Consider the following 20496-nt stretch of genomic DNA (forward strand, 5'->3'; position numbering starts at 1 on the left):
TGTATCTCCTCAGGACCTGCAGACACCAGGCCATCTCACTAAAATAGTGTGCTAAATATATCCTGTTTGTGCGGCTGGGCTTACAGTAACTGAGCCCAAGTCAAAGTTTGGTCCTGAAAGTGAGGTTCTCATTCTGCTGGGCCCCAGGAAACCCCCCGTTTATTTCCCCTTTTTGTACAAAAGGCACATCATTTATTTCTGCACCTTGGTTTTTCTGTGTGGTAATTTGATTTAGCGCACATTGATTTTGACACAGGACCCTTGTTATAAGATAAGGTAATTTATTAGTCCCACTATGCTGACATTTACTCTATTACTACAGCAAAAGGGACAGTACAAATAGAAGCATCAGTACACATAATTAATAAGTAAAGATACAATCAAAACTCAAGGAAATATACGAATAGAAAATGATAGATACAATGTAAACAGAATATTTACAGTTCAACAGTATTTAACACATATGAAATTGAAATTACACAATTAGAGCTGTAATAAGGTTCATGTAGACTCATGGGGGCAGAGCTATAAGGTACGACCTGTGACACCTGATCAGTCTGTGGCTGAAGGAGCTGCCAAGTGCTGCTGTGGTGTCCTGCAGAAGGTGGGACTTGTTCTTAATCATTGATGACAGCAAAGGGCCGAGGTGGCCCTCTTCATGAGTCTGTCCTGCCTCTTCCTGTCAGCTGTACAGATGCTGCTGCCCCAGGAGAACTCTCAAAAGTACATGGCTGATGCCAACAGAGTCATAGCTTGTCTTTAGGAGCGCCCCTGCAGTCCAAAATACCTCAGTCTTGTCAGCAGATAGAGTCTGCTCTAGCCCTTCTTGCATAACAAGTCCAATCCTGATTATTGTTGAGGTGCACACCCAGGTACTACAAAATATGTGATAGGATTCCTTGATTGATTCACACATACTTCAATTTAGAGTCTCCAATCAACCGAAATTCCAAGTTGTCTTCGTACTGTGGGAGGAGGCCACAGTACCCGGAGCAAACTCCGCACAGAATGAACTGGCCGAACTGGGATCGAATGCAAAAGACATACAGCTAGGCAAAGAACAGATTGTGCTTTTTGTCCTGTTGACATATCAATTCATCATTAAACACACCTAAAAAATAGTTTTGTGTTGCCTCGACATAAAATCATCAGTCAGTGATTCTTTTTGCATCCCTACCTGGGCGTGTTGGAACAGGATATATGGTTTCATACTTATATCCAGTCTTTGACCCATGTAGAGCAGAGTTTCACCCAGTTGGGCTCCGGCTCCTGTCTGGTTTCCCATTCACTATCTACAACAGTATACAGTGCTGGCAGAAAGGCATTGGGGGGGGGGGATTTATTTGCCTACCAACAGCAACAGTAGACATCACTACCCCTTGGTGAGTTCAGGGTTCGTTGCCAGAGAAACCCTCAGTGTGCCCAGTTATTCATTCCAATCAGACTGGACTCCCTGACGCTGCAGGGCTGACTCCTACATAGGTCGCAGCGGTGATACTCGTCACACGAATGTCTCATCAAACTGAAACAGTTTTGTTAGATACACATTCTATAGATTTTCACAAACGCTATATGAAAACGATAGCATAGGTTTTTATCTATTTTGAAAATTAGACAGTGAGGCAGCATGGTTGTGTCGTGGTCAGCTCTGTCGGCTTAGAGCAAGTAGAGGATTTATTTCTCTGATGACCAGGTGGAACTGGAGTAAACAACACTACAACACTACACTACACACACTACTGGTAGCACAGTCAAGACAGATAAGACCCAATCAGAATTCAATAGACTTCAGTCATATTAGGGTATGGGTGCATATAATATATTAGTGATGTTGATCTTTTTTTTTTTAATTAATAAGTTAAGTGTAAATAAATGTTTCCCTTTATCATTTTAGGGAAACAAGTGAATGACCTGCTTTTGAACTACATAGGTCGCCCTAATGCAAATCCTTACAAGATATATATATATATATATATATATAGGTACTTGCTCCAGTCACTAATTTAATCTATTGTTTTGTTATTCAAATTGTATTTTATTTTATATTTTGATTATCTATAGTCTGTAAAAAAGAGTGATTGAGAAAGATGAAAGATGTAAAGAGGGGTCTTTTAATGACGTTCAATTAAACATTAAAAACACATCCAATCAGGGAGCAAACATGGTTGTCTATGTCATCAGTTTCTTCCGTCCAGACTATAACCCAATCCTGCAGTTATCAAACTGAACCGGGCCCACCATCGTCACCAAAGCTCTCTGTTCTTGTGGACATAGACTAAAAGTAGCCAATTGGCACAAGATGCATATCAGCCAGTATGTCATGATCCTAGTGATGGCGCCCTTGTGACTAGTATCTGTGGCTAAAAGATACTAATTCATTCCAAAGTTATTCACACCCTACATCAGATTCCGGACGCAACTGCAGCATCGCCACATCTGTCATCTATGTAACTCTAACTGACATATATAGTTTTAGGAGGCTCTACGTGTCATCAGTACTTGGAGTCTGTTTTCCTTATCCTTATCTTTATCTGCATGATGTACAGTAAATCTGGAATGCACAACACCAAGACAAAGTTGACCCTGAATAACCCCTGATGGGGAAGCATGTGAGCTTGACGTCAAATCTAAAACAGTATTTTAATTTGACTGTTTTGGTGCTGGCGGACAAGCTAAACAGATTTAAAGCAAAAAAGTAGGATTTTTATCAGTTATTTACTGGTTGAAAAAGTCTCCCGGTAAGTTCAGGCTGTATCTCACTGAAGCTGGTTTAAGACCAGCACTGAACTCTGTCTGGAGCTTCTGTCAGTGTCTGAGTCTTTTCTTCCTCTCTACCTTTCTTTGTCTATGTGGGAACATAGCAGCAACATTTCCATGTAATTCAAAGCAAGCAAGTGGGCGTGTTGATGACATCTCTTTTACGCTTATCAGATGCAAAACTGAAAAAAAAGAAGGAATTCCGCTATCTTAGGATGCTTAAGAGGCCCCATACATGTAGAAGACGAAAAGATCTGACAACTTTTGGTTACCCCCTCTACCCCTCAATTGAATGTTCCCCACATTTCCGTGTTGTGGTGAGTGCGTCTGACCTACACAATCACCTGCTGCAGTGAAAGATAGACTCTGGAAAATATCCAGACCCCGTTTTCTGGTGTTCATGTGTGAAAACGACTTTAGTTTTGCTTAACCTGTCAAAACCTGATAACTTATAGCTTTACCCTTCACTGTTGGTGACATCATGAACCCACCAATCATATTTTCCCACAATGCCTGTCTGGAGAGACATCAGAACAAAAGGAAACCATGTGTCTATTGGATTGTATTAATTGCCTCTCTGAATTCTTTAGAATAACAGTTTAACATGGAAAAATAAATTATCTATCCTTGGTTCCATTTTAAGAACCTCTATTAAATTATCCATGTAGTCGCATAGTTTATGGGTTTGCAAGATGTTTTCAATGTCTCTTTCCAAAGATCAAAATTTGACTTCACACTAACCACCAAAATAATAAGAGGGTTTTGGTAAAACCTAACCTTCATGAGTCTTTTCAGAAAACAAATTACAAATCGAAGCTGCACCTCTTTACGCTTTGGAACCTCTGGAATCTTTCAAAGGCCCCCGTTCACCCCTGGCCTTAGACCGGCCCCCGGTGACACAGACTAACCCCTGGAGAGCTACAACAGTCGTACGTGCACGATGGCTCTCTCCTCACTGGGTGAGTTTCTGCTGAGTTGTTGTCACTTGGGTGTTTATCTGCCACACTGCTTCCATCTGAGGTGTCACAAAACCCTGCGTACACTCCCTCCTGTCCGACATAGCTGCACTTTTCACGTTTTGCCGTGGTGCCTACATTCGAGCCGCGCGTGTATTTTTAAAAACAGCAAGTGAGTCGTCTGTCTGCTCAGACATGTTATCCGTCAGGGCCGGCAGACAGAGGCTGTCACTCATCTTCTTGTAAAGTCCTAAATATACATTCATTAGGTTTGTGGTCATGACAACTGATCTGACACACAGGTATTTGTATTAGTTCAATCGTGGTATATACGAAAAATTAGATCAATTTTACAATTGTTGATAATTAAAATTTGAAAAAATAAAAGTAAACAAATTTAAACTCAATTAAATAATAATTACATTTCTGTACATATATATAACTGATCTTCCAAAGCCCGTTTTTAACCATAATTCAAGAATACATGCACTGATTAAGCCTACACAAATCCAGGACATTTTGAAAACATGCTGCCCATGAAAAGCCTGTTCCATCATTAAGGACCCCTCCCACCCCTTAAACAGACCGTTTGTCCCACTGCCATCATGTAAAGGGTTTAAAAGAATCTGAACCAAGAACACAGGGTTCTGCAATAGCCTCTTCCCTTAGCAGACAGACTCCTAAACAACCTGCTGCCACCATCCACTCCCCACACACACATGCAATCAACCTCCTGCCCACCAACAAACACACACAATCAACCACCCCACCACTTCTACCACCTCAACACACACATATAATGGACAATGGGAATAGTAAATCAAGTGATATATTATAGTAATATATATTTTTATGTTCTGTATTTTATGTTTTTTTGCACATTGGCCTTTTGAGAAACAGCATTTCATTCAGCTGCATACTGTTAGTGGAAGCATGGCAATACATTTCAGTTGACTTGATGTCTACTAAGAGAAAATTATGAATTCATCTCCTTTCCAAAAAGTTCAGCTTCACTGTGACATAATAAAGTGCAAACATACACAAGGGACTGACTTTTTAATTAACATTTATAAAGTAGACATACAACAGAGGAAGAACAACAAAGCACCATCTGTGCATCAAACACAACCCTTTGTCCTTTAACTCTCGACTCAGGTCAGCTTCACTTAATAGACGAAATAGTAGATACCTGCTAAATAAAGAAAGACATGTAAACAACATCTGCTAAATAAAGAAAGACATGTAAACAACAACTTGAGTGGTCAGCAGAGGCCAGTATCCTTTTTTTCAGAAATCCCCTCCGAACATGCTTTAACACATGTGATAAAAATCTGCTTCGAATCATAGTTTCTCTAATGTGTAAAAAATGAAACTGCATTTGCCCCTTCTCCCTCAATGAAACATCCAGAGGCTATAAACATAAAAATATTGCAGATGCTGATGCCTGCAGCGGCTCCTCTGTTCATTTTGTAAGCCATTCACCTCTCCGATCTGATCTGCAGATATTCCATGCGGCTTGCACGATCATATGAACACTGGTATTTGTCTAGAGCTAGTTCAGGTGGTGTTATAAATTAAATTATACAAAAAATAAAATATGAGTGGTTTACATTATTTTCTATGCTTCTCCACGTTATAGTTGAATGTGGTTAATTAGAGAATTATACAGATGTTGAAATATTCCTGATAGAAACAAGAGCGAGGAATGCCATATTGCATGAGGGTCCTCTCAAGGACTCCCTTTTGGTCCGCGACCCCCATCTTGAGACCCATTTGAGCCAGACGGTAGTTGGTAATGTCTCTGTTCCGTTTTAGATCCTCGGCTTTGGCATTCATGTCACGGGGAGCTGGAATTTCTGGAGCGCCTCCTTGTCATCAGAGTGACTATCTAACCAGGCAAGGAGCTTTGCGCGCAGCACCATCACTGTCTGGAGGACGGGGGGGGGGTCCTGGGTGGTGTGTGTGGGGGGGGGGGGGGGTCCATCTCTTTCGCCTCTTGTCTGTCGGACACCAAATGTAAGCTAAAACCTGCCACTCCAACCATGGAGACGGAGCAAAGCTGCGTGGAGACTTCGGCGACTCTCCGGGCGATGAAAGATCTGCTCCAGAAACCGGCTCACGGAGGTGAGGATGCCCCGGTGAAGCAAGACGAAATCGATTACGTCGATTTTGAGTTTGTGGACGTGAAGACAAAAGGGGCAAAAGCTGGGAAAGACTGTTGCTTTGGTTGGAAAAACCAAATGTCTGTCCTTATTGACAAGAGGAGCGCGGGAGCTCCGTGCGCAACGGGACCAACCCATGAGCTGGCGAATAAAGCAGAGATTGATTCTGAGAGGAAAGGGGGCTCCGGGGATGATAAACGTGCAGGAGCGGGCGAGGAGTGTCTCCCTGATTCATCATCGTCATCAGTTCCTCATTGTCTCAACGCAAAGTCAGAGGGTCGTCTCGAATCAGGAGACCGAAGCGAGCGCGCTATTACGCAGCCGGATGTGTCCAAACCCGAGGACTTGAAGACAGAAAGAGATGGTGAATTACACTGTGATGACAATTATCTGAGTGGGAGAAGTGAGTCGGGTGATTACAATGATGATGAAGAGGAGGATAGTGTTAGTTTGGTGCTTTCTGATGACTGCGTCCCGTGCGTAACCGATGACGAGTCTCATTACATTACCACACACGAGATTCAGCTCTCTGAGCTGTCTGACCACGGGGGTGACTACGACCTTGGGGCGGGCTCCTCCACCAGCTGGGACATTGAGGATAACAACCAGGTGTACACCTTTGTCGATTATGCTTCGTTCGACGGAGACGGGGCGACGGGGGAGAGGGGGGCCGGCGGCCAGCCTCGCTCTCAGGGCGCAGCAGCAACAGTCAGCACTCTGCTTGAAAGTGATCCGTGCGACGCGGCCAAGATCACCAGCTCAGATGAGAGTGTGTCAAAGCCCCAGAGGCAGCAGCACCAGCAGCAGTGCAGTGGAAACAGTGGGGGGCAGATCCACCTGTCAATCAGGGCCACTTCTCGCGCTATAAATGACCCTGGCAACATCCAAGAGCATGGGAATATTCTTTATCATACCGGGCGCTCCGGAGACCTGGGTCGCTATGTGTTAAGGGGAGTTGATGGGAAGACAGAGACGCTGTGTGACAGGGCGAAGTGTTTCATAGCTGTGCCAGGACGCGTGCACTTTGGCGGCAAATTAAAGGGGAAAGAGGTCACTGAGTATTCCAGCGGTGCGTCCAGCGCCGTCAGCGAGCTGGACGACGCTGACAAGGAGGTGCGCAACCTGACAGCCAGAACCTTCAAGAGCCTGGCTTACCCTTACTTTGATGCCATCAATTTCAGCACCTCCAGCGAGTCCTCTGCATCAGAGCACGGCATAGGGATAAACAGGTGGTCCACGTTTGTTGACCTGAAATATGGCAACATGAACATGTCACAGGGACTGGACCAAATAGGTGTTTCCCACCCAAACTCGACGGCCTCCTTTGAAATAGCAAAAAACATAGAAAATAGAGGTTATAAGGACATTGCACTGGCAAGCATCAAACCGCCCCCCGGCAAGATTTTCACTCTGAGTGAAAACCCCCATGGTGCGTCGTCTTCCACCAAGAAAATAGAGCTGATGGGGAAATTCAGTCAGGGTCACAGTGGGGTGATACGACTCACGGAGACCCTGAATTTTCGATGCAATGTGAAATCGGGAATGTCTGGTGGAGAAAGGCGCACGAACTTTGCAGAAAACGCCGCAGGATCACGTTCCACGGATGAAGTTACCAACAGCTTGCAAAGCAGCCAGAAGAGAGTGGCCAGCAAGCCGCCCTTTAAAACCATGGAGGACACGCACAAGAAAGCCATATTTGCATCGAGCCTGATCAAAAATGTGATTTCTAAGAAGATGCAGTTCGAGCAGGAGCGCAAGATGGAAAGGGGGGAGATCAGCGAGTCGCAGCGGGCGCCTTCTCCGTGCTGTGTGCAGCAGGAGAGCGACAGTCACCAGGGGAAGGGGAGCAGGGAGCTGCAGCGGCAGAGCTCCAGGTTCTCAGAGAGCAGCTCCGACTACGCCATAATGTGCGTGGATGAATTAGGGGACCTTGTGGACAGCGGCTCGTGCGATACCAGGAGCGACTCCCGGAGACAGGACGCGCCCGCTCCCGCACCAGAAACTAATTTGGAGCCGGCAAACGAGGTTGGAACCGATACTAAAAAAGGCGCAATGGAAGCGTCCAGGAGCACGCTCCTCCGCAGCCAGAATAGCGCGTTCAGATGCTGGAGGGACGAGGAGCTAGAGTTTCATAAGGATCGTAAAAACGATCAAACTTGGGAGGAGAAACCGCCGTCGGCTCACGACAGAGAGCGCGACGGGGATCAGCGCACGGCGGGCAGCGGCAAACCCACCAAAATGTCACATTTGTTTGTGCCAAGTATCCAACTGCTGCCCGGTGACGGAGAGGTCGGACAGCAGCTGCAGAGCCGGAGTTATTCCCCGTGTGGCGAGGGAGGAGGCGTGAAACCGCGCTCCGACAACACTTTAAACGTCACGGACTCCAGGAGCGTGGCTACCTCCAGATCTCCGGAAATTAAAATCAACTTGAGGAGCGTCAGGGACAACAAAGCAGAGCCTTTCGGCGTCTCCAAGCTGCGCGCTCCTAATATAGGCTATAACGCGGCCAGCCACGCCAGAGCGGATGACTTCAAATGCCAGTCGCTGGCTGCAGCTCTGAAGGGTGAGTGCTCAGATAAAGTGCCGCATTTCATGGTCAGAGACATCAGAGACAATATAGGGAAACTACAGACTCCAATTCACCAGGTGAGGGACGTGCGTAAACTCGTTAAAAGCTCCTATCACTTTGTTTCTGTGGATAACAATGACACTAAATCTAACACCGCATCGGCTGACAACCATCCAGAGCTAATGAAGCAAACGCCCGGTCGAAATCCCAATTCTGTGTCCCCCATAGTGATAAAATGTCAGTCTGTGAATACAAACAATAACGGAAAACAGTGTGGTGATATTGACTTGTCTAACCGGGATCCCTTGGACATTGACAGAGCGTCTCCAGAAGGCGCCAAAGGAGCTCTACTGCAGTGGGCAGCAGGGACAGCAGCATCAAATAATTCCCCAGAGGGAGACATTGGTTTGAGAATTGAAAGCAGAATGGCTTCAAATAAACAGGAAAATACATCAGATATTACAGATAAGAAACCCGAATCCAAAATGGCAAACCAGGGGGCTCTGGCAAAACTCCAGGCTGCCGTGAAGACCATGGAGCAGCTCTATGTGTATGAGAAAAATAATTGGAAAAGGAAGAATGAGCTGCAGCCCCTCACAGACAGCCACGTGCTCTCGATGCTAGCTAGCGAGGGACGAGGAGGACCCGAGGAGGACGTAGGGAGAGGGTCCAACATGTACCAGCCATTGAGACGAGACTCCTATCCCAACTTAACCAAGACACCACCCGCACGAACAGCATCCCCTAGCGGTGAGAGCCTGCTGCAGCGGGAGGACAAAGACCCTCTCAAGGGATTTCAGACATCTGGTGGCCGTGAAGACAGGCTGTTTGCTAAGTCTGCGCAAACCACTGGAACCACAGGCAGCCCAAACAAGTTCAGCCTCAGCTCTAGCCTCAAAGCTTCTGCAGCCGCTAAGATGACTCAGTCAAACGCAACTGCACAAACTCCTTACAGCACCAAAAACTTTGTCCCGAAGTCCCCCAAGCTGCCCGTGTCATCAAAAATCTGTCAGCAAAGGGGAAGCGGAAACGATGGACCTCAATCAAAGGAGGTGGACAGATTTTCACAGGACAATGAGAACTATCTAACCATTCCGGTGAAGTCTCATGCCAGCAGCAGCAAAAAGCCCCCTTGTGGTGATAGAACATCTGTGTATTCATCCGCCGCTCAGTCACACCCAACCACTCCTCCAGGATACTTTGGATCTGGTGCACAGGGCCATGAGGACCACAGTCAGACCCATAAACGCTCCAGCATCGTGATGGAGACATGCTCACCAGAGATACCCTCTGCTACCATCTACCACTCCTTACCACTGGGCATGTCCCCCAGTCAGCCGCACGTTTACTGCTTCTCCCCGGCAGTCACCCCCGCTCCCACCATGGACCCCTTCCAGGCCACCCAGCGGAAGATGCTCCTGGATCCCACCACTGGAAACTACTACCTGGTGGACACTCCTGTGCAGCCGGCCACCAAGCGCCTCTTCGACCCCGAAACAGGCCAGTATGTGGATGTGCCCATGCCGCAGCCTCCCATGACTCCGATGCCCATGCCAATCTCACCATTGGCACTCAGTCCAGGAGCATATGGACACACCTACATGATCTACCCAGGCTTCATGCCCACACCCTCAATGATCCCGACCCGGACGCTGGTGCAGTCCCAGATGTCGATGCAGCCGGGGATGGAGAGTGGCGAGAAAGCCATGTCCCAGCAGACTGAGGGGATGTACATGGAGAGCCCCTACTACATGGCAACTGGGAAGTCTCCCCAGGCGGCCACTGGTTCTCAACAGCAGGCCTATACCATCCGGCCGCTACAGGGCTACTCCGGCGTCAAGCAGCCGGTCATCAGCATTACATCCCAACAGGGGCCCCGGATCATTGCCCCACCCTCATTTGATGGGACCACCATGAGCTTCGTGGTGGAGCACAGATAGACAGCAGCTCACCTGGACAGGTGAGTGGATCTGAAAGTCAGACTGGTGTTGGACTGATTTTATAATTGACTATAACTGTATAAATGCATTTCAATATTAAAAACAATCATCTTTTAAAATTACATTACCATAAATGAAATCGTGAGAGGAAACTCTTAAGACCTCATTGGACTTTTTCTACCAAGGATTGTTTTATGACAATTTTTCTGAAGTCGTAAATGGAGGTCATGCATGTTGTTCCAAACTTTTTGGCCTGTAACCTCTTAAAACAAAAGTATCAACTTGGCTTGAATATTAGTATGCCAACAATATGTTGGTGTTTGCTCTTTTTGTAATAAGCTTACGACAATTTAAATCTTGTGATATAAATCCTGCCTCAGGGTATTGTAACATCTCTGAGCCTTCACCTATGAAAGGGAAATATGACAAAATCTAAGCTGAGGATCCAAATCATGTCGACAAAAGAACACGGACAATATACTAGCACATATATTATTTACACATGAATCTACCAGTACTATTGCTTCCAATGCAAACCTTGCTGCCCATATTCCCATTTAGATAAGATAAGATATAACTTTATTGATCATACACCAGGGAAATTCCCTTGTTACATCAGCAGACAAGTCAAAATGAGGTAGAAAGAGAATTAAAATATAAAATAAGTCAACAGAATAAACATAATATTAATAATAATTCGTCAAGCGACCATTTGAGTAAAACAGCTTTACTAAAAAGATCCCCCAAAACACAATTATCTGTATATTGGCATATATAAGCATTATTATTATTATTAGAAGGATATATAGCATTTCATCGTTGCTCTATATGAGAGAGAGAGAAAGGGCGGGAGAGAGCGAGAGCGTCTGCACTGCCTTTACCTCCCTGGTTAAAATTGTTCTACTTGTTCACAGTATGAAGACCCCCCAGTGCTTGATAAATAAATAACCAATCTAGCAACCACCTGTTGTTTAGAAAAAAGCTGGATGGATAAACATTAGACAAAAAATGATCTGACTTTAAAATGTATTTATTTCCCTGTTGGTTTCAAAGAAGGTTATATATTCGCCCAGCCTGTTGATTTGTTTGTTAGCAGGATTACGAAGTTAACTGCTGAAACGCATTTCCATAAAGCCCAGTGGAGTGATGTGGGATAAGACATGTAAACCCCCGATTCAGTTTTGGGGCAGGTCTGGGAAAGGTTTTTATCAGAATAATCCACATCAGGCTAATTCTGATGTCTGATCTCTATCTATCCCTGATTATGGGTGGATGGTGGAGCTTGATTTAATTTAAGGGGACTGTGCAGGTATGTGCTTTACTAAATACCATTTTAGTTGAATATGTTATGTCTGTAATACTTTATATTTGTGTTTCCATAGAAACCGTCATATTATCCCTAAACCCCTCCTAAATACATAGTGGATGGGGGGTGCACTCTCTATATTACAATTTTACATCTTGCCTTAAGTCAAATGAGCCATATTCAAATAAACAGTTTTCTAGTATAATTTAATTTGGATGCAACATACATACGAACCAATCATATACTAGGATTTGTCATGCATGTAAAAGGGACAATATATGATTACAAAGTTCGAAATTGAGCAGCCTGAACTAGTTCATGAATTTTGATATCACAGCAGGGATACAGAGGATTACGTTGACATACGATTCTTCATGGGCTAGGTGTTGTGTGTGTACCGTGGTGGACATGGTAAAAGGTCAGGCAGTGGCAGGTGTTTGTTATGCGTGTACACCAAGAGCCTCAGCTGCTGCTGGACATCGAGATGTTGGCTGGCAGGTCAGAGTCTCAGCAGGGTCAGCCTGCTTTTTATAGGACCAGACGTTTAAAGACAGAAAGATGGAGAGGTCAGCTTTACCGATCAGCAATTATATAAACACGGCATGCGACAGGCGAGCAGATCAGCTGCACCGTAGCCGAGCATGTGGAGTTCCCCCTTCTCATCTGAGAATGAGACCCACATACTGGAGGGCTCAGCTGTGTTTATAAAGTAAACAGATCTGGAGTGATGGTTGGAGAGAGGAGAAGGTTGCTAGTTTAAATCCTCCGGACTGGGGACACAAATGTGTATGGTTAAGTGTCAGTCAACATAGGACAGTCATCATGTCGCTTATAATACACCTCTTTTACCAGTAGAAGACCCCAAGTACATAGAGCTGATTGAGATAATATTGAATTCCAAGTTTTACCACAAAAAGTACTGAACTGATTGCCATGACATTGTGTGGAGGGATGAGACATAACCCAAAGAGGAATCCATAACATTTAGGTTATAGGTATATGTGCAGTTTGTTGCAGATCTGGATCAAACTAATTTAAATGTGGCTTCATAAGGAAACTGTTGGGCCTTGTTGGATGTATGCACTTTTCACCACAACCTCTTCACGTGTCTGTGAAGAACAACTGAACAGAGATTTGTTTGTGACTGAATTCTGTCAGACAGATGAGATAATTATGACTGCCTAGCTAAATGTGGTGTAATTCAGGAAAACCAACCACAAACTGTCACTCATCACTCATCTGTGACTTTTCAGAACAATTGAGTTTCCACTCTAATGGTACAGAATTTCTGAAGATTAAAGGATACGGAAAATTGGATTATTGGATTATAGATTCACACAAAGTAGCATTTTAGAATTAAGGTTTGATTTATCTAATATAGTCATAACCACAACGTCAATAACAGGCATGTATTTTTTTGAATATGAAATATGTGGTGCAGATTATGAAACACAGACAGGGCAGGTGAGCTGTAGGTGGAATGCAACACACCCACGGTTGGAACTGTGACCTGATCGAGCAGCATGCCCACACGTCGTCTGGCTGCCTGGACTTTAACCTGGAATTTGTTGATTGTATTTGTCTGTCAGAGAAGACAGGAGTCTGAAGGACAGCTAAGGCAATAAGGAATACCTGGAACACTGGAGATACTGGGCTGTTTCCAGTTTGAGTCAAACACTTCACTTTTTGTTAGTCCTTGTGTTTTTAGCTTCACGAGACAGGCTTCTCCATTTTTGTGCTGAGTCATCGTTAATTGGTCGATGATCTCTTACCAGAAATGCCCTGAAAAGACTCCTCCCCTTTTAACTGTAAGGAAAACCAGTTTGTGACTGTTTTACTCTGAAGAGAGAGGCACAGGAAAGGATTCAAACCCAGCACTTTCTCTAAGACGGAACAGATACAGTAAGAAGAGCTCTGGACACTGTATGGAAAACTGAAATGATGCTGTTTCGGTGCAGTGCTGACTGGTTTGACTGAGGTTATTCAAATCGAAAGTAACCACGTCTGGCTGAGTTTGTGATCACTCTGCCTCTCTTCTGTGTTTTTTTACTTTAATATATGACAGAACATGGCTCTGCGATCAGCTGTTGACTTTTCTTGTCCCATCTGTTTTGAGATTTTCAAAAACCCTGTTGTGCTGTCATGCAGCCACAGCTTCTGTAAAGACTGTTTGCAGACCTGGTGGGCAGACAAAGTGGTGCACCAGTGTCCAGTTTGCAAAAGAAGATCTTCAAAGAGTGATCCGCCATTTAACTTGGCGTTGAGGAACCTGTGTGAAGTCTTATTACAGGAACTTTCTCTGGAAGAGAGCGCCTCTGCCGGTCCTGAGGCTCAGTGCAACCTGCACTCTGAGAAACTAAAGCTCTTCTGTCTGGACCATCAGCAGCCTGTGTGTGTCGTCTGTCGTGACTCAAGAGCACACACCAATCACAGGTTCCGACCAATCGATGAGGCTGCACAGGACAACAGGGAACGGCTCAGGACATCCTTAAAGCCCTTACAGGACAAACTGGAGCGCTTGAGTCAAGTTAAGGTAAACTGGGATTTAACAGCGGATGTTATTAAAGAGCAGGCCCGACAAACAGAGAAGATGATTAAAGATGAGTTTACGAAGCTTCAGAATTGTGATGAAGCAGAGGATTGAGGCTCTGAGCAGAGAGATAGCAGCTCTTTCAGAAACTATCAGAATCACAGAGAAGGAACTGAAAACTGCAGACGTCTTGTTCCTGCAGAACTACAATGCCGCAGTGGAAAGAGTCAAGCAGCGCCACCTGCTGGAGGATCCAAAGCTGGCCTCTGGAGTTTTTATAGACTTGTCGAAAAATGTGGGCAACCTCACCTTCAAAGTATGGAACAAGATGAAGGACATGGTCTCCTACAATCCCGTGATTCTGGACCCAAACACAGCTCATCCAAACCTTTTACTTAGTGACGATCTGAGAAGTGTACGATGTGTAGAGAGGGAGAGACAGCTTCCGAAAAACCCTGAAAGATTTGATAGTTACACTACAGTCCTGGGATCTGAGGGCTTTAACTCGGGGACCCACAGCTGGGATGTTGAAGTTCAAAATGATGCAAACTGGGCAGTGGGTGTGACAGAAGAGTCTGTTCAGAGGCACGGAGATATTCCGACTGGCTACTGGGAAATATGGTTTCAAAATGGAAAACTCCAAGCATACTCTCCGCCATACATGGACCGTACTCTCTCAGTGAAGAGCCCGATTCAGAGGATCAGGGTACAGCTGGACTGGGACAGAGGTCAGCTGTTGTTCTTGGACCTGGATACCAACACAAAACTTTATACCTTCTCACAGAGATTCACCAGGACACTGGTTCCCTTCATAAACACCACTTCCACAGTGCCACTGAGGGTATTACCAAGGACAGTCAATATGCAGTTCAAGATGTAAACAGTTATGAGGATGATGACAATATCTTCAATAACATTTTATAACTTAATGTAAGTAATCACCATATTAGAAAAATGTTTTCTAATACCTGATATCTGAATGTGATCTTGCCGTCATGTTCCTTTGTCAGATCAACATTTTTCCTCCAAATCAACCCTTGAGTATGGAGGCATATTAGTGGCAAAACTATATGCACAGGGATCAGTCTGCAAGAGGAAAATCTGATATTTGATGATTTTGATATTACATTACAATACGTTACATGACATTTCATTTAGCTGACGCTTTTATCCAAAGCGACTTACAATAAGTGCATAAAACCATGAGGGTACAGACCCAGAAAAACATGAATCAAGAAAGTACAATTTCTTCAAAATAAAGCAAAACTACAAAGTGCCTATAAATAAGTGCCATTTAAGTGCTTCTAAAGTGTTAGTTTCAAAAGATTTTTTGTATTTTTTTATTTTTTTTATTCAAGATGTCAATGAGGAGCTGATTCCACCATTTAGGAGCCAGGACAGCAAACAGTGGTGATTTTTTAGTGTTTAGCTTGCAGTGAGGGAGCAACGAGCCGATTAGCCGAAGCAGAGCGGAGTGAACGACCTGGGTTGTAAAGTTTGACCATGTTCTGGATGTAGACTGGACCTTATCCATTCACAGCATGGTACGCAAGTACTAGTGTTTTGAACCGGATGCGGGCAACCACTGGTTACCAGTGAAGGGAGCAGAGGAGCGGAGTAGTGTGAGTGAATATTATTAATTCACCATCAATTCATGTTCAAAATGTGTTCACTATAAGGGTTGATCAGTTCGTATTAGAAATGCAATCCGGACACTATTAAATTAAAATTAAAAGTAAAATTAAAAATCTATCACTGCCATTAATTTCAAGTCAAATTAGAAAAGTGTCATAATTTACAAATTACTACACTTTTAATGCTGCCAGTTAGATAAATGGACCAACTACACTTATTAATTTGAATATATGCAGATAATGATCTAGAAAACGATATATACAGGTCAGAATCGGTCAGTTTACATAAAATCAGGAAATCATAACCATGGCTTATGAGCTAATCCTGATTATTCTCAGACCGATATAGTTTTGCTTTATCGGTCTGAGAATACTTTATGAATTTAAAATCTAGTTTGGATAAAGCTTCAGCTTTTGCTCAATAATTTTGGCATTAATATACTTCCATACAAAGTCAATGTGGCATAGTTGTCTCAGGGATTTAATGTGAAATAACAGTAAGCTGCTTTCAGACATGCAATGGAACAGACAGACACCCAAATAAAAAAAAAAAACGAAAGGAATTCTTTCAGTGTCAATTTGTCTCAAAGAACCGTCACAGAGCCAATTAATGATGTGATTAACCTTAGCAAGTTTTTGCGGCTAAAACAATCTGTGAGTAGCAGCTGTTGCAGTCAGTCCCTTTAAGTAATTGCAATTCTATCATACTGTGCACACATTCAACATTTTCCCAATGTGAATGAAAATACCTGTGGCAGTCCTTTCATGCCGTGTTCACAATAACTGAGTCTGTTTTGTTTTGTTGTTTTCATGCAGAACTGAAGTCTGGGTGGATGCTGGACTGCTCCGGGTTCCGGGCTCTTCACTGGGCTGCATCCTGTATGCTTGTTTTATCAGCTGGAGGGGGGGATGGTGTCGCCGGTTTATATCATTTGTACAAGAAGGTCTGTGTTCCTTGCTTTGTTTTATCTCCTCACGTTGTAAAAATATTGGAAAGACTTTATACTCAGGCCTATATTGCACAGACTCTGCTTGTATGTAATCACTCACTCCCAATACTAATCAGGGTTTAGTTCTGATAAAAAAAAAAAAATAAGATTATGTCAGGATTATGAATATGATGTTTGTCGTGTATTTTGGACAATCCGATTGGACAAGGCTCCAACAGATGGAAACAATTATGATAACCATCTTGATTTCATTTTTAGGCCTCGTTATAGCAATGAACTATGAACTGTCGGTTACTGCTGGAATTTAAGTCATGAAATTACTTGCTGACTGGTTTGTGGTGACAGATATGTCATTTGTGATGCTTTTGTGTGCATAATGTAATTTGTGAGTTTAATCTGCACAGTGGTAGACATACAACAGATGTTTCACCATGCTCCTGCAGACACACAGTTTGTGGAAGCCATGATGTGTTGTATGGGAGCTTTTCTGTTTTCATTCAGTGACCACATGGAGGAAGTTTGTGTTTGTGGAAAGATCCAGTTGGCTCATTTAAATTTTCCCTCTGTTTTCACTGGAATGTAAGGAATGTGATTGTGCAGCTGCAGAATTCACTCCATCAGGTACAGCAAAGAGAGAGAACCAGTAACTGTCTGATTTGCAAACTGGTTTTCAATTCGCCCCCTTTCAACATGTATTTCCATGTGTGTCACTGTTACTACATGACGATATCGAAACTGAATTATTTGATACTGAGTTATTTGTTTGTATGTAATCATTCTCAGACTGTGGACCTGCTGGACAGTCCATGTTTTTCTTAAACTCTGAGACAACAGAGGTTTTAGAATGTTCGCTGTATTTGACAAAAGAGAATAGAGAGAAGATCATGTGTCTCATTTAGAAGCAGTTTGTGTCAACAGATCCTGTTTTGATTGTATTTGATAAGGCACACACATTAATAAGGTTTTCCTGACGTTTAATTTTAGTTTCAGCTGCTGAAATGTTATGGTTTTCAAATTGATTGTGGATCCTCCCCTCTGGACTGGAGGCCGATTTGTTAGCAACAAAACTAATCCAAGATTTTATAAATTGTATATGATGCACGTGTCCTGATACTATAAATTAAGGTAAGCTTTATAATCTACTTTCCCAGTTATTTTGCAGTTAACTGATTAGCTCACTGTTCTTGCTGATAGGTTGTTCAATCATTTAATCATAAAATGGTAAATCCTTCCAGTAGCTTTTATTCTGCCTGTTGCAGCACTTTTCTTGTGATATTTCAGCAGTTTTTGAACGAACACGATTATTAACACTTTTACTTCAGTAACAGCGACATGTGTGTATACGTGTAAATACTTTTTTTCACAGGTTTCATGGAGTACCTGGTGCCAGGAAGCATCCCTGAATGATTTTGGGACTTTAGCTGTTTCAGGGTTTTGTGCAGAGTCGGGGTCACTGGACCACTCTGCTGCTTTGAAACTATTACATGAACCTTGTGGACAGACAGTAAATCAGGGTAAAGTAGGTAGGTTTGTCATGGAAAGGAGAGGTGAGGATGTTAGAGACTATTGGAAAGAAGTGGTGAGCACACGTGAGGTGAAGAGGTCGAGAAAGAGAAATGTTCACCTTTATGATGTATTTTTTTCCACTTAGAGTCGTTTTGCAAATGTACAGTGTTGTCAAAAGTGTGTCACAAATACGGAATGCAATATTACATTAGTATGCTGTTGGTAAATGTGTTTGTGCGTCTTTGAAATTGAATAAACATGAGACCCTTTTTGCAAACCTGTCTATTATCACTGGCTAGATGGAGTTCAGGTAAGAAGGATAAGGACAGAGATTCAAGATTCAAGATTTTTTATTGTCAAATGCACAACAATAACATTAAGCAGTCGCTGGCAGTGAAATGCTTGAGTCTCAGGCTCTCTTCTAGCAATGCTCAAGTAATTACAACCTATAAAATAAAATAAAAATAGAAATAGTATAAAATAGAATATCAAAATTTAAAATAGAAAATGAAGTATATATATCTAAATATATATATAAACAGCTGAGGAGAAAATAAAACAACAATAGTGCAAATATGCAAATATGTCTCGGAGAGGAGTTTAAAAGTCTTATGGCCTGGGGGATGAAACTGTCTCTGAGCCTGGTGGTGGTGCGGGCCCGGATGCTGTGGTACCGTCGACCAGACGGCAGCTGGCAAAAATGTTTATGGCTGGGGTGAAAGGGGTCTTAGCATAGCTTAGCATAAAGATTGCAAATCGTGGGACAGCTATAGCCTGATTCTGTCCAAAGATAAGAACAAATACACTTAACTTAGGCCTAGTTACCCACTGGAAATGTTGAACTTTTCTTTTAAAACCATAGAAGATATTTGAACTACTGCTGATAACCTCAATCCTTGATTGTCTGGATCAGGTGTTGCTTTAAGACACATATGACCTTTCACAGCATCAGGAAATATTTCTTCCAGATGCTGGTGGGATCTTTATGAACCTGAATTTATAACAAATTGTGTCCAAAAGCTCAAAAATAAACCTCCCGATATCTCTAAAGCTCTGTGAACAACACAAACAGATTTGAAAACCTTGGGGTGCGACTAGACTGTCCTATTTTGAATACTCTTTCAAATATGTCCCTCAATCCAAATGAAACAAATACTACAGAAGGTGGTTCCTCAATTGAAACATAGCTGATGTGTGCAGCTTTACTCTCTTCTTGTCACAGGTTGCCAGGTTGGGTACCGCCTCGTGAGAAAACAACCTAAACTTAAACTGTCTTATTGCATCAAGGCAGAGTTGCATTGTGGAGTGACACAATAAGTAGATCCAGCAGTTACTAGCCTAAAATAATTTGTCTTAGCTATAGAGAGGTAGGCATGTGCATTTTCAAACTTGTAGTGAATGTGTATCAGTTTCCAGTCTCGCTGTACTAATCTAGGCGCTTTGTACCTAACATACAGACATGAGATTTGATGTTGACTCCCTCAGGAAGAAAGGACTTCCTTGAATTAATTTAATTACAAGATGAACTGAATTCTCTCTGGTATGTTTGCATGCTGAGAGCTGGCTTGGCACTGCGGATGGAGGAATGTCAGCGTTGTGAGCAGTCAGTGTCTAAGGCTGGTACAGTAAGTGGGTTAGCAGGGGACGGAGATGCAGCAGGATCGTGTTGCAGAGCTGTAACTGTACACACAGGCATTTAAACCCATGTTTGTCTGAAACGCATTCCATTACAACCCGATCAGTAACACACACAAACACACACACACACACACACACACACACACACACACACCACACATCGTGGACTAGTTTCCATATGTGTTGCAATAAATGCCCTGCATTAAGGGTTTACATGTACTTATTAATTGTTATTTCCTCTTTATTATGCACTTAATTTACTTTATGGCTAATTAAAAAGTGATAAACTCAGGACCAATAATAAAGCCATTAAATACAACTTTGTAAACTTTTAAAAAGAATGTCTAAAGTGTTACAATAGATAGACTATGTCAAATATGTCAAATACCTCCTAATTCAATAGAAACCCATAATGACACGCCACTAAATTATTTAATTTAATTTGTATTAATATAGAATAGACATATATCTTTATTTATAAGTTTAACTTTATTTAATTAAATCCAACTCAAGTTCTTTGATTTATTAACACAATGTAATAATAAGAA

At 43.0% G+C, this 20496-nt stretch overlaps 1 protein-coding gene across 1 annotated transcript; it reads left to right on the plus strand.

The window, feature by feature from the left end:
* The first annotated feature begins 5755 nt into the window (after nucleotides 1-5755).
* c24h4orf54 (chromosome 24 C4orf54 homolog) lies at nucleotides 5756-18587 on the plus strand. Its single transcript, XM_062383770.1, has 2 exons — nucleotides 5756-10404; nucleotides 16671-18587. Exon 1 carries the CDS (start codon nucleotides 5756-5758, stop codon nucleotides 10382-10384), a length of 4629 nt encoding a protein of 1542 aa, XP_062239754.1. The 3' UTR covers nucleotides 10385-10404; nucleotides 16671-18587.
* Nucleotides 18588-20496: the final 1909 nt, after the last annotated feature.

Source organism: Platichthys flesus, chromosome 24, assembly GCF_949316205.1.
Source record: "Platichthys flesus chromosome 24, fPlaFle2.1, whole genome shotgun sequence".
NCBI lineage: Eukaryota > Metazoa > Chordata > Actinopteri > Pleuronectiformes > Pleuronectidae > Platichthys > Platichthys flesus.